The sequence below is a fragment of the Pinus tabuliformis genome, chromosome 8 (genome assembly GCF_031772625.1).
Source record: "Pinus tabuliformis cultivar Carrire ecotype Pingquan chromosome 8, CPIR1, whole genome shotgun sequence".
Classification (NCBI taxonomy): domain Eukaryota; kingdom Viridiplantae; phylum Streptophyta; class Pinopsida; order Pinales; family Pinaceae; genus Pinus; species Pinus tabuliformis.
In genome coordinates, this window is record NC_142294.1 from 1,169,221,787 (window position 1) to 1,169,244,037 (window position 22,251).

Here is a 22,251-nt window from a genome sequence, read left to right on the forward strand (position 1 = left end):
CTCATTAAGCAGTGTGTAATCTAGCAATAACTGATAATCAAGAAGAGGATAAAGTGATTGAAGAGTTTTTGATGAGAATATCCATTGACAACATAATAGTGAAAGACAACCTCCATGCAGTGGAAAAGAAGGAAAAGAAGGAAGAGGTAGAGAAAGAAGCTATCACTGAAGAGCATAACAAAGATGTTTTTAACATCAATTTTGAATATGCAAGTATTCAGAATAACATGGGAGTGGATGTTGAAAACAAAGTTGTTAATAAGTTTGATGCAGATTTGAAGCTCATTGAAGAATGAATTCAAAAGCCTATTGAACAAATTGATGAGTCTTAAAACAACAATTGGAATAAATTAATTATATGAAGCGGTGAATGAGAAAAATGAGCATGATTATAATTTTACATGTAAACCTAATGATGATATTGGGTGTGCAAACTACAAGAAAAAAACAATAGTACCTAATGATGAAAGTGAAGAGAAGAACATGGAAGTTTCTAAAAACAAGGAAGAAAGCATTAAAACCATTTTCCAGCCATGGAGTCAAGAAGAGATAAGATTTTTCTATCAAGAAATATGGCAGAAAGAAAGTCAGGAATATAAAGCGTAAGAAGTAGAGCAAAGAAGACAGTTTGAAGATGAAAAGTTGTGGCAGCAGTGCATGGTTGAACGAATCTTTGAAGAGGAAGTTGTAGAAGATAGGATCAGATTGTTTTTCAGAATAAATACAAACAAAATCAAAGAAAAATTGCATCAACGAGAAGTAAAGAAATATGAAGCCTACAACAAGAATGTGCAAGATAGAATGAAGCAATTTCAAGGATATAAAATTTGGAAGAAACGAAAAAGAAAATGAAAATTTGTCAAAGTTTTGAATCATTGTAAGCCTAGCTAAGACATATACCAGCAGAACATGTTTGAGTGATGGTTGAGTCAATTTCTATTGTAAGATTAGCAGATGTAGTTAAGTTATCTTGAGTCATACGGTCGTAATTAAGGGGGGATGTTGGAAATTGTAATGACTCTCGCATGCAAAGGAGTTCAAATGTAGAGTATGAGTTAACTGAGTCAACTGTGAGTTACTTCAAGTTGAGTCTTATATTTGGTAAAGTCAAATATAGTGTGTGTTTGCATGTTGAAGTTAATTTGAGTAAGTCGCTAATTGAAAAATGATAAATACCCCATAATGAGTTCATTGTAATCAATTCAAGTTTGGTCATGTATTGTTGTAAACTGTGCCCCCACTACCACAACCAAAACCTGTAACACACCTACTGCATTCTTTGTCTATTCCAAAACTAACAATTCCTGCTTTTATGTACAGTCATTTGCATAATATTCCTTGGTGCAGATCCAACATGATATTGATTTATTTTCTTTTATGATATCCATCTTTTTAGATTCTCCATCCTTTTGGACACCTTTTCCTCCCCCTATCCTTCTAATTCTTTCCCTTGTCATTGTGCTCCTCCTCACTGCTCTTTGGACTAGACTTCCCCTCGCCTCTATAGTCTAATAGCTTATCAGTTGCCGTGATAGCAGCTGCAAGACTCTGAGGTAGTTTGTTAGCATAGATATATGAGTCTTCCAATGAAACTTTAGTCCTGTGTGTACCGTGTGTGTGAATAAATAGGTAGTATACATGAATATAGATTAGTGAATTTTTTTTTGCATATCTTTGTATTGCTGTGATCTCCGTTTATTGCCGGGAACGAATGCATGTCGGTTGGAAAAAATAAAATGGCACGGTGGGGTTTTTGGGAATATATTTTTCCCGATAAGAGTCTTTCTATGGAAACCAGGAAATGGAGACGATAAAATATTTTCAATAGAAATAAAGCGGTTCGATGGAGCACTGTGGACAGAATCCTCAATTGAAAATGTTAATCCCCACCTCCAGCAATTTATGTTTTAATATCAGTCAAACATTTTCAAATTTCAATGGAGCACTGTGGACAGAATCCTCAATTGAAAATGTTAATCCCCACCTCCAGCAACTTATGTTTTAATATCTGTCAAACGTTTTCAAATTTCAATATTTCAGATCGAATATTTAAATTCTGTTTGACCCACTGTTTGGCTAACCAAATTGTTTTTTAATCAACTAATACACTTGTGTGTTTTTTTTTAACCACATGGTGAATTGGTAACTGCTAGTCCTAATCTATGGGAGTCCCAATCTATGGGAGACCCAGATCAATCCTCGTAGCTGCCACTATAACAAGAAGAGTACATCCAACTACCTGCAAGTCGATATGCTAAGATCCTATGATTTTAGCAAAGCGAGACTCTCGTGCCGCCAAGGCAGGGGAATCTGCTCGAGCCGCCACTACAGCAGGTCATGTACTCAATGAGATTTGAACCATGGTCTCTTGAGCTTTGCCCAAATAAACTTACCGTTAAACCACACATCACTGTACAAACTAATACACTTGTTATCACGCAAGCAAGAAAATAAATCAAGGCTATCAACCTATACAATGTTATAAGGTCATTAATGCATGGGACAGTATATATCATCAATTAAATTTAAGCAAATACAAAATTTAAAAAATGGCATATACTGTCCCACATGACTTTATAGTATTGTATATATTTGTTGACATAAAGCAAATACAAAATTTAAAAGATGGCATATACTGTCACACATTTTTTAAATGGCATATACTGTCCCACATGACCTTATAGTATTGTATATATTTGTTGACATAAATCAGTGCATGCATTTTGTTACCTTCGTGTACAATAAGACCTCATTTTTCACATTCATAAAAGCCAATGCTTTCTACCGTCCCAATAACTTTTTGAACTGAGCTTCCAGTTTACAGATATACAAACACTTGGGATAAATGATATTTCAAAGAGTAACATGGAAGAGCTCAGACATCAGTGCAGATGGCATACAGCAAACGGGTGAGTCAATGCAAAAAAGGGAAGGAATTATATCTTGATAAATTATTTAGGTCACACAGTGGCAGGCACAGCTACCCTGGAAGATTCCAAAACGATCTTGTCATCCAGTTCAAACTTGATGTCTTTCTTGTCTCTTCCAATTGCAACATACTCCTCAAAACGCTCTTTCAAGTCCTGGGAAAGGTTTGTTGAGCTTTGCCACCCCAATATCTCCTTTGCTGCTCTTGGTTCTGCATAAAAATGCTGTTCACAACACACACCCACAAAAATAAAAATGAGTTCCTAAACCAATCACAGTATAAAAATGCTGTTCACAACACAAACCCACAAAAATAAATATGATTTCCTAAACCAATCACAGTATATATAGATAGGAAGATCATTAAAGAGATATTTTTACAACTTCGTGATGAAAAACTGATGTAGCTGTAAAATATTATGTGTACCATGTTCCTGAAGGGAAATGCTTTCTTGGCATCAATGCCAATAGATTTTGGGTCATAATGAACAATATCAGCAGTTTCTCTGCCAGCAGCTTTAGCACAAAGTTTGACGAGTCCATCAAATGTAACAGCTCGATCACAAACAGCATTGAAAATATTGCCTTTGGCAGCACTTGGTTTTTCAACTGCAAGTACAAGCATGCTTGATAGGTCTCTAACATGTGCAATATTCGTCACTTGCATTCCTGAACCTGGAATTGGAACTGGCCTGTTTCGGACAATACCTGTGTTGTTACCATATCACATCAATAAGTTTTCAATTTTAAAGAACCCAAATGGAATCTTTCTTCAATTCTATTTGGATGCATTCATTCAGTTTAACAGTGACATGCCATTTCCAAATATGCTTCAGTAACATTATTCAACGGGCTGGTTATGCAGCAAAAATAGCCTAGATGGATAAAAGCATCTCACTTCGAACTCTAGGATATTCATTAATATGGAAATATATATATGGTGGGTCCCTTTCCCACAAAAAAGAAATTTCATACACCAATTTAATGTCTAACTTGGTGTGACCTTAGAATTAAATAATAATAACATACGAAAATAATAACATAAAAATATTAATGAGTATTCATATAAAAATATAAATGCATTATTAAAAAATAATAAAAATAAAACAAATATATGAAAAATTTAATTAAAAAAATGCTTTTAAAGGCAATCATCATTCCCTCTTCCTTCCCACAACACGTCACTTCCCCTTCCACCACAACTTGCAAGCCATTGTGGAAGGGAAGCAATAAAGGAAGGGTGGTTCATGGGTGGCACAAGGCAAAGGAGAGAAAGGGGATTGTGGTGGGAGGAGAATCACAAAGAAAGGAAGGTCATGGATGGCACACAACAAGCGAGAAAGGGAAGTTGGGGGTAGAGGGCGTTAACTACCCCCTCCCAATAATGAAAGGGGAGCAACAAGTAAAGGGTGAATCATGAGTGGCACTGGCCAGAGGTGGGAAAGGGCATGTAAGGTGGAGAGATCAACAATAGCCCCTCCCTGAATTATTAAATAATATTAATTAATTAATTATATATATATATATATTGATATATTTTTTAAATAAATAAAAAAATATATATTTAAATCTTTTATTATCACCTACTTTGGTTCGAATTTTGGTTAATCTTACTTTGTAATGTTCCTAACTAGGAAATTCAGTGATAAACAAAACAAACAGACAAACCAATATCCAAAAATGAGATGCAATCAATAAACACCCATGGAAACACTGGAATAGAGAACTTCTGAGCCATTTTATTAAATCTTCATGGAGCAAATACAACAGTGATGGAATGGTGCACCTAGGCGTCTCCAAGGACAAGCGTGACAAAACCCAAGTGAACAAATGATGATCTGAGGGCTGCCCAACTGCTGCTCCAAAAGTGATCTACGCTGCCCAGAAACTCCGCTACCTGCCGGAAAGGATGTGTTGAAACCCCTTGCTTCCCTTGCTCAGAAAATTCTGCAACTTCAACTCCCGGCTCCTCAACCAAAACTCAAGAAGGGTTTGGCCTAGTTTAGATCCCTGAAAATTGACCTCCAAGGAGCACGTCCTCCTCCTCAAGCTGGCAAACTCGGCCTGTCTGAAATGTGATGGGAAAGCACTCCAAATCTGCCACCAAACAATGAGATGTTGTCCCCTATGGGTTTCCACCCTTCTCCCAACTGATCCCAGCTCTATAGCTCTCTCCCTCAACTCCCACATGAGCCAGTCTGGCCCTCTACGCAGTCCACCAAGGCTGTAAATCGAGCTGCTCAAATGCAGCAACCTCCTGCTCCAAAACTCCTCCCAAATGCTGGTCCTTTGATGTACTCCAACTCTCCAAGCTTTCCCGACAAGCGCTGCACGAATGAACCCCCAATCCCCTCTCCTTGTTTCCCTCTCTACGTGTTCCAGAAATACGCTCTGCTGGTCTGTGGGCTGTGAGTGGTATGGCCACAAATCTCCCCCGGTGTTCCTCAAGATAATCTGAAATGCCTTCCTAGGGTGGCACTCGTAGTCCCGTGAAGGTAAGGTTGAATCTCTCGCCTGAGAGATTCGATGCTAAACAACTAGTTGACTCGGTTAAGCAGCTCGAGCAAACACAAGTAAGTTCGATGTGCAAGAATGAATGAATCTTCAATTGAGGAACTTTTCCTCCTTATATCTTCGTGGGCCTCATTTTCCCCCATGTGGGCTCCTCCACAAGCCATACGATTTCCCCTCCAAGGCAATTCGAATTGCCCAAGTGCATTTTCCCACGTGGGTGGCCCGCACCTTCCACTAGCAATTTAATCCTACCTTCCTTTCTCCTAAGTCCCTAAGTAAAAAATGCTTGGATTCTTTTACTTATCAAAATTTTATGCAAAATTGTGGAGAGACCAAAACCTATTACAAATTTATTTGGGAAGGGACATGACAGTCCTCCCCTCCCAAATGTTGCTTGCCCTCAAGCAACTTCAGCGTTGGGTGCTCCAAGAATGTGCTCACCTTCCCATGTGGCATCCTCATCTGGCAGGTTCTTCCATCACACCAAAAACTCCCTAATGATCCTACTCCTCAACTTCCTGTCATGTGTCTCCAAAATGGCCTCAAGCTCCAAAGCTAGACGACCCTCATCATCCAGTGGAGGTAACTCAACTGCTGCTATCAGCTGTTGTCCCAACACCTTTTTGAGGCATGATACATGGAATATATTGTGAATCTTGCTCCATGGAGGCAGCTCCAACTCATAAGCCACCTCCCCAACTCGTCTGACCAGCCTGTACGACCCATAAAAACATGGTTGAAGCTTCTTGGCCCCCTTCTGCTTCAAGGTGGACTGTATGTATGGCTGTAACCGGAGGTACACCAAATCCCCCTCCCCAAAGTGCCTCTCAGTTCGGTGCCTATCTACGTACATTTTCTACTGATTTTGTGTTGTTACTAAGTTGTCCTTCAGAGCCTTGAGTATATCTTGGCTCTCTAGGATCCAATTTTTGGCCTTTGAGGCCCGGCTGTCTCCAAAAACAATGTCAGCAAAAGACAATGCAACATAACCATACAAGGAATGGAAAGGAGTCATACCGAAGGACATGTGATGGGTGGTGTTGTAGCAATACTTGCCCAAGTGCAGCCATGGAATCAAAGCCCTCTGTTGCCCAGTCACATAGTTCCTCAGGTACCCCTCCAACCATTGATTAACTCGCTTGGTCTGGTCATTTGTCTGGGGGTGGTAGCTCGTGCTAGGGGTGAGCTCAGTACCAACCAATCTAAAGAGCTCCTGCCAGAATCCTCCCATGAATCTATTGTCTCGGTCACTCACTATGTACTTAGGAAGTCTGTGCAACCGGAAGACCTCCCTGAAGAACAGGTCTGCAACCTAAGAATCTGAATACCGGGTTGGGATGGCGAAAAAGTGGGCATACTTGGTCAACTGATCAACTACAACATAGATGCAATCATTACCCTGTACTGTGGGGAGCGCAATGATGAAGTCCATGGAGATACTCTCCCATTTCCCCTCAAGAATGGGAAGCAGTTGTAATAACCCAGCAGCGTGAATCAACTCCCCTTTGTTCCTTTGACATGCCTCACATTCCTATATGTGCCTCAACACATCCCCCTTGAGGCCCTTACATTTGAAACACTACCTGACTACCATGTATGTTTTCCTAAAACCCTGATGCCCTGACAACGACGAGTCATGTGTTTCCTGGAGCACTATCTCCCTCAACTATGAGTTGGGAACTAGAAATATGCATCCCTTGTAGTAGATGACCTCGTCCATCACCCAGTAGCGCTCATCTGCGTGGTTCCCCTCCAAAATCTCGCATGCCCTCCTGTCCTTAGAATATTCAACCAACAAGTGGGCCTTCCAATCATGGAAAATACTCATGAGTGATAGGCCTGTGGGTCTCCTGGATAGGGCATCAACCACTACATTGTGTTCCCCCGCACATACTCTATGTCAAAATCATAGGCCTGCACCTTGCTGACCCATCTCTGTTGTCTGTCATTGAGGCCATGCTGCCCCATGAAGTGACAAACACTGTTGTGATCAGTCTTCACCCGGAATCTATTACCCACCAAATATTGTTGAAATTTGGCCAAGGCATGCATGATGGCCAGCATCTCCTTGTCATATATAGAATATGACCTCTCATGAGGTAAAAGCTTCCGACTCTCGAAAGCAATGGGGTGCCCATCCTAAGATAATACTGCCCCAACTCCCTCTCCGAATGCATCACACTCCACAGTGAAAGGCTGGGAGAAGTCTGGAAGTGCCAAGACTGGAAAACTGCTCATCACCTCCTTGAGGCAGTCGAAAGTTGACTGTGCCCCATCTGTCCATGCGAAAGCCCCTTTCTTGGTCAAATCTGTGAGGGGAGCTGCTAACTGCGAAAAACCCTTGACAAACTTCCGGTAATACTTGTAGATGCCCAAGAAGCCCCTCAGCGCTGTCACATCTCGGGGTACTGGCCAATCACGGATAGCTCGTATTTTCTCCTCATGTACCTTCACCCCATTTGCACCGATGATATGCCCCAAGTAAAGCATCTCGGTCAGACCAAACTCACACTTGGACAGCTTGGCATAGAATTGTTGTTCCTCCAAAATACACAACACCTCCTCCAAGTGCTGGAGATGCTTCTCCCAAGTTTTGTTGTATATCAATATGTCATCAAAAAACACCAATACAAACCTCCTCAATTACCTCCGAAACACATGGTTCATACACGACTGGAAAGTAACCAACACATTTCAACCCAAAGGGCATGACTAGAAACTTGAAGTGCCCATAATGGCATCGAAAAGCTGTCTTGGGGATGTCCTGATCCCTCACTCTAATCTAATGGTACCCTGAATGCAGATCTATCTTAGAGAAGTACTTGGCTCCTCTAAGATCATCCATCAACTCATCAATGCGAGGAATGGGGTACCGATTCTTCAATGTCTTCCTGTTGAGAGGTTGGTAGTTAATGCACGTGCGCAAGGTTCCATCCTTCTTCTTCACCAGCACCACTGAAGAAGCAAAGGGACTGGAACAATGTTACAGGAAACGTCCCCCACCGGATCTAATGCCCAAAGCACGGTCCATATGGATGCGTCCAGGAAGCGCCTCCCGAAATGCGGTTCCGAAATTCCGAAACGCGTTTCGGACTGATAATGACGCTTCCTGGAAATTCCGAAAGCGTCCCTCCGAAACACGTTTCGGAATCTCCAAAACGCATTTCGTACGACGCTTCGAGGTTGAATTGTAAGGTACCGTACGCGCTTCAGAAAAGTGCGTCGCGCTGCTAAAAAAATCAATTTTTTTAATTTTTTTTTTAATTTTTGGTGAGTTTGCAGATTGGGGGTGGGTCCACCTTGGGTTAGGGTGAGGTTAGGGTAAGGAATGAAGGGAATAAAGCCCCCATTCATCCCTCATTTACTCACTTTGAGTTTATGAGAGTTTAAGAAGAGAAGAGAGGAGAGGAGAACAGAGGAGAGCTTGCAGGAGTGAAGGAGGAGGAGCTTGGAGCAAGAGCTTGGAGGACTTCATCTACAAGAGCTAAAGAGGTAAGAGCAAACCCCAAACTCCCTTTATTTTTTGACATTTTTTTGCATTTTCTCCTCCCTCTCCTACTCTTTCCCATTGTTTCTACTTGCTCTTTTACTTGCAGGTTGTCCACCACCTATATCCATATTCCAAGATAGTGTTCTTTTGGCTTCTATGTATCATATTCATTCCAGTTTTGGTTTTAATGATGGCAAGGGGGAGTAGGAATAGAAGGGAAGAAGCACAAGAGGATAGTGGTCCCAATATGAGTGACCCAATGTATGATGAGGAGGAAGGGTTTGAAGAGGAAGGGGATGATGTTGAACCTGAAGGGGAAACTGAAACACTAGAGGGGAAAGTTGCATTAACACCCTTGTGGAACTATGTGACCAAACTTGAAGGGGGAAAGGGTGGTGGAAGCTACAAATTTTTGTGCCCTCATGGTTGTCATGGAGGAAAACCATTTAGTGGTTCATATACCCGTGTGAGGAGGCATCTTTGTGGGGTGTTGGACAGTGATGATAAAAAGGGTCCTGTGGGGATACAAATTTGCCCAAACATTTCATCTGAACAAAGAAGAAAATACATCCAAATAGAGGAGGTTGCACAACAAAAAAACAAGAAACAAAAAACTCATTCTGAATCAAGTGCAACCTCTAGATTTGGTAGCTCATCTCCTCATGGTACTTCTGGAAGCTCTGGAGATAAAAGAACAATATGGGATTTCCTTAATGTTGCTGGGAGGGATGATGTGAGTGGAAAGATAGTCCGTTTTCTTTGTGCTTTCAGTGTACCATTCAATGTGCTTCGCTCTCCCTATTGGCATGAAATGGTAAAGGCCATCAATGAAGCCCCAAAAGGATACAAGGCCCCCAACTATAGAAAGCTAGAACAATGTTATTAGAAAGAGAAAAAGCTAAGGTTCAAAGAGCTTTGACACGTTTTACAAATGAGTGGATAGATTTTGGGGTATCCATTGTATCAGATGGGTGGACAAATATTAGAAACCAACATTTGATAAATGTTCTTGGTGTTTCTGCTAGTGGTGCAGTATTTATTACATGTCATGACTCCTCCTCCATCAGTGCATCTGCACAAAACATTGCAGATCTCCTATTGCAATCAATCAAAGATGTTGGTCTGAATAATGTGGTTCACGTGATCACAGATAATGCAGCAAATTGTAAGGCAGCAAGAAAAATTATTGAGTGTGCTCATCCACACATCTTTTGGTCTGGGTGCCTGGTTCACACATTGAACCTTTTGATGCATGATATTGTGAAGCATAAAGAATGTGGGTGGATTACTGAGCTTTACAGGAGAGGGAAGCAACTCATTAAATTCATCACAGGGCATACAAGGGTAAACTACTTCTATGGCACTTACTCCAAGTTGCAGTTGCTTAAACTTGCAAAGACAAGATTTGCCAGTTATTACCTCACCTTTAGGTGGCTAGTGAAGGTGAGACAAGCTTTAACTAATTTGGTGTGTGCTGAAACATGGGATGAAATTAACACTGACAGAGATGGTGCTAATGCAGTCAAGGACACTGTTCTTGACATCTACTTTTGGTCACAGGTTAAATATGTTTTGCAATTCACCAAACCAATTTATTACATGATCAAGTTTGGAGATTCAAATCGACCAATAATTGGGGAGGTGTATGAGCAAATGGATAGCATGTTGGGGCAGATTAAAGACATTGTTGAGCCTAGAGATATCACCTTGTACAATTATATTCGTGCAGAGGTGGAAAACCGATGGGAAATGCTAAATGTTCCATTGCATGCATTAGCATATGTTTTGACACCTAAATATTATCATCCATCATGGCTTTCAACACCAGCACCTTGGGGGCGGAGTAGGAGAAAACCACACCAAGATCAAGAGGTTCACAAAAAATATATGGCTGCATTGAGTAAATTAATCCCTGATGAGGAGGAGGCTGCCATGGTACGGAGATAGTTGAGCAACTATACGCTTAACACTGGTCCATTTGGGAGCATGCATGCAATTAGAGATCGAGAGACTTTTTCTTCTCTTGAGTGGTGGAACATGCATGGAGGGGCTACTCCACTTCTACAAACTTTGGCATTGCAGGTGCTATCACAGGTGGTAAACACTTCTTCTGCAGTGAGGTGTTGGAGCTCTTATTCTTTCATCCACAGTGTTAAAAGAAACAGGTTAAGTTTAGACCGGGCAGATAGCTTGGTTTATGTTCATTACAACTTGCGATTGTTGTCCCATTACTATAAAGATGCAAAGACTAATAAAGCCATGTTGATTTGGGACAAGAATCCAAAGGAGCCCAATTTGGAGGATGGAGTGTTGCGATTAGAGTAATTAGAGGATGCTCTTATCCAGGTATGTCCATTGTGGTATGAATTTTCCTTATAAAGCATTTCTCTAATTCATGTTTTTAATTTTTTTGTTAACTAGTGTTTTATTTTTGCATGAATTTTTTGAGCGATTCCAGGATGATAATGATCGTGTTGATATGCCACCCCCACCCCCATCTGGTCCCTTGGTTCCTAGGTTCCATGGTTCAACACCGACAGCAGGGGGTTCGTCTTCATCAGTTTCAGTGCCACTGCCACAACTTCCACAGGCAACATCTTCTTCATTGCCACCACGTGGAGGCCCTCCACCACGTTCTCTTCATGGTGGAAGGAGGAGAGATTAGTAGATATATTCACAATTTACTACTTTTGTCATAGATTAATCATTAGACTTGTAGGCTTGTGAATTTGAACCTTTTTTGTCTTGGTAGTGACCAAGTGGCATATTTTGTAAACATTATTATTTGAATTTTGGACATGACAAATGTTGACAATTGCTCACTTGCTAGATAAATCATAATATGCTCTATGTTTTATGTTTTATAATATGCTTAAATGTTTTATTTTTTATAATATGCTTAAAATTTTGATGTAGGTTTGTAATTGCTAGAATATAGATGGTTGATGTACATACTAGTAACTACAATGGAATCATGGATGCCATATCTATCTTGATTTATGCAAAAATATGCATGTTTTCATGTCTTCTACAACTAATTTGGTATTTGGGATGTTTGTTTTGAGTATAAATGCAAAAAAATATAAAATATATATATATAGCAGACGCTTCGCTTCCTAGATTTTTGGAAAATGACGCTTCCACATCCCCGCTTCCAAAAAACGTCCCCGTTTCGTCCCCGCTTCATACAACATTAGACTGGAACTTGGCCCAATGTGGCCCAGTGCCAACAGCTCTTTGATGGCCCCCTCAATCTCGTCTTTATAGGCCTTAGGGTGCCTATAAGGGGTGGTAATCACTGCCTACACACCAGGCTCCAACTCGATGGTGTGCTCGAATCCCCTGTCTGGTGGCTGCCTGGTGGAATATCTCCAAATACCACTGAGTACCTGTCCAACAAGGCCTGTATGTCTGGAGGGGTTGATTGGCCTCGTCCCCCAACTTCTGAAACCCTCAGCTCTATTGCCCACGCTATGTCTCCATGTTACAGATCTACCTACATCCTATTCGCTAAGACTGTTTGAGGAGGGTAGGAATGCATACCCCTGAGGACCACCAACTTGCCATCTGGGTCGGTGAACTCCATCTCCAACTTCTTCCAATCGATGGTAACTCGTCCAAGGGAGTACAGCCATTGGACACCCATCACCATGTTGGTGCCCGGCACATCGACCACAAAGAAATGTTTTGTCATGGAGTAGTTCCCCATGTTTACTGTCAAGGCGGGCACATACCAAGTGCACTGCATTGTCCGGTCACCCAGCACCAAGACTGAAAATCCCTCAAACTTGGTCGTGGTGAGGTCCCTCCTCTGAACCAATTGGGCATCTATGAAGTTGTGGGTAGCCCCACTGTCAACTAAGACTGACAACCGTTGCCCCTATATCGTGCCTCTGATCCTCAATGTCGGAAATTTGGGGACCCCGCGTAAAGAAGCAAGGACTCCCCCGAATGGGGCAAAGGATTCCCCCCTCTGTGGAGGTGGTGGTGGTGGTCCCCTCTCTACCAGACTCTCACCGTCTCCCACACCACACTCCTACTCCACCTCGTCCTCCTGGTCACTATCTAAGAAGACCTCGATGTAGTGGGCTTTGGCAGTTGTGCACTGATGGCCTAGTGCCCAGGGATCTCGACAAGTAAAGCACAACTTCCTCCTCCTGAGGTCCTTCCATGTCTCATCATCCAGCTGCCCCCATCCCTGGGTGGTTCTCTGTGGTGGGGTCTAGTATCACTCCCCTTCTTGGGGTAGGGAGTACGTGCAGGAAAGGGTGCTCGTGTCTTGGGGATGACCCCCTGTAAATCTTTGGCAAATGTAATTGCTTCCTGCAACGTGTAGGGTCTACATGACTTCACCAGTCCACGCAAGGGCTCCAGTAAGCCCTCTATGAAGGTGCACACCCTTTGAGCATCTGATAGGTCTGACACCATCACTGAGACTCCCAATAACTCCGATATGTACTGTTCTAGGTTGCCTGTTTGTCGAAGTTGGGTTTAGCTCCCTGAAGTGAGCCCCGAGATCCCTCTGGTCAAAACGCTCCACCACCCTCCTGGTGAAATCCTCATATCAAGTCACATTGGCATGCCCCAAGGTAGCCAAGCCATGAAACCACCAGTCATGGGCTTCCCCCTCTAGGTGCAGCGTGGCCATCTTGATGGCCTCCAACTTCGTCATTTGGTCGAGCTAGAAATAAATGTCCATCTTCTCAACCCAAGCTCGAGCAGTGCACTTGGCAATCCCATCTTATGTGGACAAGTACATTCTCCCTACTATCCTCTGCAACCCATATCTCTACGTGCCCTGTCCTCCATAGCCCATGGACTTCCATTCTCTGAAGTGATCTCCCATTTATGAAGGATCTTTGGCCCCTGTTGGTTCATTCTGTGCCAAAGGCACGAAAGAGGGCAGTGTAGCCCGAGTTGGCCCACTTGCTAATGGAGGTTGTGCTACGAGTGAAGGATGGTCAAATTGTTGAGAGGCCCCCAAAGTATCCCCAAATAGGAATCCCCTAAGAGTGCTTCTCTCCCAGTTCTGCATTTTGATCTCCTCTAGAATTTTCTTCTGACCCTTTGCTAAATCATTCAAAGCCTTCAAGAGGCTATAAAAGGCCATCTCCTCCCTGTTCTTGGGCTCTCCCATGTCTTCCTCTACTACTGCTGCCTTTCCCCTATCCTCCGTGTCTAGAGTGATCTCCAACTCTCTTTCTCTGCTTCGGTGCCTCAGCCTCCTGTATGTAATATTCTGCTGGCCCCCTTCTCTCATAGGAGAAACTCCCCACGACTGAGCCAAGATCTGGGCTCTGATACCACTATAATGTTCCTAACTAGGAAATTCAATGATAAACAAAGCAAATAGACGAACCAATATCCAGAAATGAGATGCAATTAATAAACACCCATGGAAACATTAGAAATAGAGAACTTCTGAGCCATTTTATTAAATCCTCATGGAGCAAATACAACAATGATGGAATGGTGCACTTGGGCTTGTCTCTAAGGACAAGCATAACAAAACCCAAGTGAGTAAATGATGATCTGAGGGCTGCCCAATTGCTGCTCCAAAACTCATCGACGCTGCCCAAAAACTGCACTGCTTACTGGAAGGGATGTGCTGAAACCCCTTCTTCCCTTGCTCAGAAAATTCTGCAACTTCAGCTCTCAAATCCTCAACCAAAACCAAGGCAGGGTTTATTGGCATTATGATACAGGTGTTGTCCTTGATGGCAATTCACATATATGATGAATGATAGCAGTTCATAGTGCAACAGGTTAACAACAAAGGATTACAGATCAGACTCCGGAGATTGAAGAAAGAGAATGATTTAAGAAGTATATATTGGTTCACTTTGTCCAAGTAGCGTACACACGCGGGTTAACAGAACAAAAGGAGTGTATACATATGCACACACTTTCATAGAAGGAAAAGCGCATATGGGATGGAAAATCAAGGTTTCAGTTCGAGGTATTGGTTCGAGGTTTTGGTCTGAGTTATTGACAAAGGATCTAAGTATATAAGAAGGAGAAGATCAAAAGGCTAAGTGTGCAAGTAATGAATATCTTATGAAGAGTGAAATCAAAAGCAAATATGCATGTTATGGGTTTCTAGTGCTTTGCTTGATCTGAACTAAGGATGCACCTAAGTGGTTGATGATGGATGATGGAACAAGATCATATGACCTGAAATGAACTATCATTATGTAGTTTGATCATGGATAGTCTAGATATAAATATTAACGCATGTTTTATTCTATAAATGTTATGATCTAGGTATGACTGAAGTCTGGAATAGCTGTGAAGTTTTAAGTTAGTATGTTCAGATCTATACATTGGTTCGCCTTGGTGAAGGCGCGTATATATGTTGGTTCGATACTTCGAAGTAGCGTATACATTATGAGATATGAGGTTTGAAGTTGCAGTTGGTTTTGGTTGTTGATGCAGAGTTCTGGGTTCTGTGCTATGTTCTGGTCACTGTGTTCTAAATGTTCAGATTGATTGATTGTGATGTGCTTCATTGATGATGGGTTTTCAGTGATTGGTTGTATTTCAATGATGATTGATTTTGAGCTTCAATGTTGCTGATGGGTCCAGTATGAAAATTGGATGAAACATGGCCTTCATATTGTGTTATTGTGTACTAGGAGTATCCAGTCTGAAAATTAATGAAACGTGGTCCCTAGAGGAAGAAAGAAGGTCGTAGCCTTCTGTAGGTTGGCGCCTACGCACTGGTAAAATATCGGCCAATACAAGAGCTAGGGGGTTGGAGCTCCCTTTCAGTAGCAGCTGGAAAACGAGTGAAGGTTGGAGCCTTCTGTAGGTTAGCGTCTACATATTAGTAAACATATCGGCTAGTACAAGAGCTAGGGGGTTGTAGCTCCTTTCCAGTGGAAGTTGGAGAATGAGAGAAGGTTATAGCCTTCTGCAGGTGGGTGCCTGCGTACTGGTATGAGTCTGCACCAGTACAAGATTGTAAACAGGTTTTTCTTATATTGAAATAAGACAGAGACGACAACAGCAGGGGGTTTTCCTCCTGCATTTGGTTTCCACCTTAAATCTTGGTGTTCATGTGTGTTGCTTATGTGTGATAGTTTATTCTGTTATTACTGCACATGGTTATTGTTTAAATGGTTAATGAAGTACTGATACACTGATTAAAGATGAACATATGATGAATTAACTGAATCATAAGTTCACTAGATATACGTTGGTTGCCTTAAAGACGGTTGTGTGCACACACGAGTTCCCTTCATTGAAGTAGTGTATATACATTTGAGTATGAAAAGAAAAAGTTATTGAGTTGATACCCCCTCCCTCTTAGTATTATTCCCAACAATTGGAATCAAAGCAGGTCCTTTGGCAGAAACAATGGGAATGAAGCTAAAGAAGAAAGCGCCTCAGAAGAAGAAGACATCTCAAAGGAACAGTGACAGTAGGAGAGACAATTGGCCGTTAGGTGGAAGCAAGTATTCAGATTCAGAATCACCTTAGATTGCAAATGAACGAGCAAAAGAAGTATCAGGTACAAATTTTTGGTCTTCTGGTGATACTTTTCTCTGTTTGTGCAATGTTGAAGATATTGAAAGTGATAGTGAAAGAAATATAGAGGCAGAAGTTAAAAGACTTACAAATAGAATTAAAGATCAACAAGATATATTTAACAAAAGGGAGTGTGCCTTCAAAGAAGAAGTTACCAAATTAAAATCTCAGTTGGAGGAAGGAAACAAAGTAAGGAAGCAGTATAAGGAAAAGGAAGATCAATGTCAAAAGCTACAGGATGAAGTAACATCATTAAGAAATGAAGTAAATGAAAAGAGTACAACAATCAACAAACTTAAAGATAGATCCAGTTACTACGAAAGTCTTGAAGATAAGTTCATCTCTCTAAAAGAAGATCCTGAAAATTCAAATAAGCAGAATGAAGAACTACCTCAAGCAGATGAAGAACAAGAAAATGAGATTCTCAAATCAAGGCAACAAGTGGAAGAAGGAAGAAAGGCTGGAGAAATCACGAAGAAGCAATATCTGGAAAAGGAAGAGCAATATCAGGTTGAGGTAAATATCTTAAAAGGTAAATTAGAAGAAAAGGATAAACTGTTACAATTTCAAGATAGTACTAAGATTTTGGATAATATTCTTGGTAGTCAAAGGTCTCCTACCATCAAAACTGGTCTTGGTTTTCATGAAACTGTTGAAGGTGAATCTAGCTCACAAGATGAGGCAAGGAACTCTAATGCAAAATCTGAAATGCTCAACAAGGAGATAATAAGAATTTACCAAATTAAAATCTCAGTTGGAGGAAGGAAACAAAGTAAGGAAGCAGTATAAGGAAAAGGAAAATCAATGTCAAAAGCTACAGGATGAAGTAACATCATTAAGAAATGAAGTAAATGAAAAGAGTACAACAATCAACAAACTTAAAGATAGATCCAGTTACTACGAAAGTCTTGAAGATAAGTTCGTCTCTCTAAAAGAAGATCCTGAAAATTCAAATAAGCAGAATGAAGAACTACCTCAAGCAGATGAAGAACAAGAAAATGAGATTCTCAAATTAAGGCAACAAGTGGAAGAAGGAAGAAAGGCTGAAGAAATCATGAAGAAGCAATATCTGGAAAAGGAAGAGCAATATCAGGTTGAGGTAAATATCTTAAAAGGTAAATTAGAAGAAAAGGATAAACTGTTACAATTTCAAGATAGTACTAAGATTTTGGATAATATTCTTAGTAGTCAAAGGTCTCCTACCATCAAAACTGGTCTTGGTTTTCATGAAACTGTTGAAGGTGAATCTAGCTCACAAGATGAGGCAAGGAACTCTAATGCAAAATCTGAAATGCTCAACAAGGAGATAAGAAGTCAACCCCATCAACAACCAAGGAAAGAAGGACTTCAAAAAAAATCATTTACTCTTAACTATGGAAGTGAGAATCGGTTCTTTCCTCTGATGAATAATGTCGAATGTTTTATATGTCATAATTTTGGACATGTTGCAGGCAGATGCAGAAATAGAATGGTTCAAGCAAATAACCGTAACACAGAAAGATCATCATCTTCCAGGTACTTTAAGGGACATAGTTTTTCTTGCAATATGTTAGGTCACAAAGCCATTCACTGCTATAGAGGGAATATGAAACATATAAGATGTTATGCTTGTAACAAGTTTGGGCATATAGCAAAAGAATGCAGGAGCAAATTTCGGCCAACATACCAAAAGGAGAAAACATCATCACACTCCAAGGTATGGAAGAAGAAGGAAGTATAGTCAGAAAGATGTGGCATAGCACAGTATACAGACATAATAGACTCAGGGGGAGCTGAAAGTGTGAAACTTCAAAATTCCAATTCTCATACGTAGTTATCATGAAGACAAGTCGCGTATATACGTGAGTTAGAAGCTGCACAGTCGTGTATATGTTGTTTTGTTGAAGAAGCAGTGGGACAGACTCAGGAAAAGGGGTCTGATATGGTTCAATCAATTATCAATTATCTTTTATGTTCTGATTGATGATGATTACAATTTGCTGATGATATGTAGAAGTGCTTTTGGCCCTCATAAGTTGTTAATAACTTGATGAATAACTGGTTGATGATGATGCCTTGATGATTCTTACTGACAAATGCAATGATCAGATCTGACAGTGAATAGATGGCACAGGTTTAGGGGGAGCATATGCTTCTAATAATGCATTGTTGGCATTATACATGATGATACTTATACTGCTTGATTCACATAGTTGCTTTGATTCAGATGACTCTTTTGATGATGGACATATACAGGTTGTTGATCTTGATGTTGCTGACAGATGCTTATGGTACAGATCATATATGGTGTATGATAGTTGCTGATGACTATCATGGTCTTGTTTAGATCGTTGGTCCTTGTTATAAATGTCATGTATATCATTTGATGTAAAGGTCATGTAAAGACCTAATTTGTAACCCCACTATGCATGGGAAGGATGATGTAATAATTGTTATTTCAGTCATGTATAAACATTTGGTATATCCCCACTTGGTTGAGTGGATGAGTCAAATTTGGTGTATCCCCACTTGGTTGGGTGATTGATGTATGTATGAGTCATTGGTCTTAGGGAGGTCATACTCACTTAGTTGAGTTATAGAGTCATGTTATTCTTTTGAAACATATCTCTGCAGACTCTGCATGTACTCAGGGGGAGCATGGACAACATAGTGTATCTCAAAGGGGGAGAATATCTTGGTTTGCCCTTTGCCCTTGATGTCAAAGGGGGAGAGTATCTTGGTGTTGTTTGATATATCTATCAGGTTCTACAGCTTGACGTAATAAACACCAATATGGTTGCCATCAAGTCCAAAGGGGGAGATTGTTGGCATTATGATACAGGTGTTGTCCTTGATGGCAACTCACATATATGATGAATGATAGCAGTTCACAGTGCAACAAGTTAACAACAAAGGATTACAGATCAGACTCCAGAGATTGAAGAAAGAGAATGGTTTAAGAAGTATATGCTGGTTCACTTTGTCCAAGCAGCGTACACATGCGGGTTAACAGAACAAAAGGAGCGTATACGTATGCATGCACTTTCACAGAAGGAAAAGCGCGTATGGGATGGAAAATCAAGGTTTTGGTCTAAGGTATTGGTCTGAGGTATTGGTCCAAAGTTTTGGTTCGAGGTATTGGTCCGAGGTTTTGGTCTGAGGTTTTGGTTCGATGTATTGACCAGTGTTGACAATATCGATATCGGCAAAATATCGGCGAGGGTCCAGAAAACATCTTATCGGCAATATCAACGAAAATATCGGCAAATATCGGCAAGCATAAAAAAATGCATAATATATTCATTTTTTTTAGATTTCTAACATATAAAGCAATAACAACATGAACTAAACACATTGGCACATAAATATGAAGAAAACACTAATATATATGATGTCAAATAGAAATGATACATCAAACTTCAAAGACGACACCAAATCCTGCTGATCCCCGATAATTGTCCAATGAAGGACTCAAACAAAATAACATCACATATCATGCTAATCCCTAATTATTGCCCAATCAAGGAATCAAACAAAATAACATCACATATATAAAACTTTAAAAGTATTTCATCATCATGAGTTATAAACTTATATGTAGCAAAAATTGCAAAACAAATAAAACTAGCAGCTATCTATCTGAGACCATTGGCCTCTCCTTAGCAGCTTTCTTTCTGTCTTGTTCAGCAATTGCTTCAAGAGCTTTTTGTATAACCTCTACACTAGAAACCATACAAGGCATTACATTTGCATCATGTGCAGAGAGTCTAGCCAGATGGTATTTCAATCATGTAACCCCTCCTGACATCTTGGTCCCACACAATTTGCATGATCTATATGCCCGATTTTCCTCACCAACAGCCTCCCCATACTCCCAAAATGGGTCCAAGGCTTTTGGCATATATGACATTTGTAGTGAACTAATTCAAACATAGGGCACAAAAAAAACAAAAAATTGGCATTAAACCCCCCAACACAAAAAGTAATAAGTAATAACCACCTCATTTAAAAAAATTACTACATTATTTGCATTTTGCAATGTGAATGAAAAATGGCAATAAGAGGGTGCATAAGAAAGTTGAAAAAAAAAATGAAGCTTGCTGTCCAAATATGGAGAAAACCCTTGCATTGGCTCATGGGCATGAAAATCATAGCAAATGGAAAAAAACAAAGAAACAAAATGTTGCTAGGCAAAGAGGCAAGCAAGCATAACCCTAAATCTATGAAAAAATCATTAACATATGGGTTTTTAAGAACATACCTGTTAATGGAAAAAATGAAGTTTGTCTCACTATTCTTCAATCTTTGATCCACAAAAAAATCTTAGTTGGTGGTGATGATCGTTGTTTGATCCTCAAACCCTCCTTGACAACCACCATGAAACTCTTCCCCTTCCTTCTCCAACACTCGAAAACAAAAATGAAGAAAAAAAAATGATTTTCCCTTTTTCTAGCCGCGGAAAAACACACCCGGCGATATTTTACATCGTCTCGCGATATTTTGCCAAGATATCAGCGATATCTCGGAAATATCGCGATATTTTCGGGAGCCAAAAATATCGCAATATTTTCTCGGCGATATTTCGGTTCGGCAAAAATATCGCGACATTTTCGATATTCGGCGATATATCGCCGATATTATCATCACTGGTATTGACAAAGGATCTAAGTATATAAGAATGAGACAATAAAAAAACTAAGTGTGCAAGTAATGAATATCTTATGAAGAGTGAGATCAAAAGAAAATATGCATGTTATGGATTTCTGGTGCTTTGCTTGATCTGAAATAACGATACACCTAAGTGGTTGATGATGGATGATGGAGCAGGATCATAAGAACTGAAATGAACTATCATTATGTGGTCTGATCATGGATAGTCTAGTTCTGAATACTAACACATGTTTTATTCTATAAATGTTATGATCTGGGTATAACTGAAGTCTAGAATAGCTGTGAAGTTTTAAGTTAGTATGTGCATATCTATAAGTTGGTTTGTCTTGGTGAAGGCACGTATACACGTTGGTTCGGTACTTCGAAGTAGCGTATACATTATGAGATATGAGGTTTGAAGTTGCAGTTGGTTATGGCTGTTGATGCAGAGTTCTGGGTTCTGCGCCGTGTTCAAGTGACAGTGTTCTGAATGTTCAGATTGATTGATTGTGATGTGCTTCAGTGATGATGGGTTTTCAGTGATTGGTTGTATTTCAGTGATGATTGAGTTTGAGCTTCAATGTTGCTGATGGGTCTAGTATGAAAATTGGATGAAACGTCGCCTTCGTATTGTGTTATTATGTACCAGGAGTATCCAGTCTGAAAATTAATGAAATGTGGTCCCTGGAGGAAGAAAGAAGGTCATAGCCTTCTGTAGGACGGCGCCTACATACTGGTAAACATATAGGCCAGTACAAGAGCTAGGGGGTTGGAGCTCCCTTCAAGTAGCAGTTGGAAAACGAGTTAAGGTTGGATCCTTCTGTAGGCCGACGCCTATGTACTAGTAAACATATCAGCTAGTACAAGAGCTAGGGGGTTGTAGCTCCCTTCCAGTAAAAGCTGGAGAACAAGAGAAGGTTGTAGCCTTCTGCAGGTGGGTGCCTGCATACAGGTATGAGTCTGCACCAATACAAGATTGTAAATAGGTTTCTCTTATATTAAAAGAAGACAGGAGACGACAACAGCATGTGGTTTTTCTCCCGCATTGGGTTCCCACCTTAAATCTTCGTGTTCATGTGTGATGGTTTATTATGTTATCACTGCACATGGTCACTGTTTAAATGGTTAATGAAGTACCAATAACTGATTAAAGATCAACA

The 22,251-nt window shown here is 40.5% G+C and overlaps 1 protein-coding gene across 1 annotated transcript in view; it reads right to left on the minus strand.

The window, feature by feature from the left end:
- Window positions 1-2,737: 2,737 nt before the first annotated feature.
- The window catches only part of LOC149239512 (chloroplast stem-loop binding protein of 41 kDa a, chloroplastic-like), a 228,274-nt gene continuing 208,760 nt past the window's right edge, over window positions 2,738-22,251 (minus strand). The window contains exons 5-6 of the mRNA XM_089373443.1: window positions 3,356-3,636; window positions 2,738-3,152 (exon numbers count right to left, since the gene is read on the minus strand). Of these exons, the coding sequence (XP_089229569.1) occupies window positions 2,961-3,152; window positions 3,356-3,636 (473 nt within the window). The 3' untranslated portion in view covers window positions 2,738-2,960. The remainder of the gene's footprint in view (window positions 3,153-3,355; window positions 3,637-22,251) is intronic.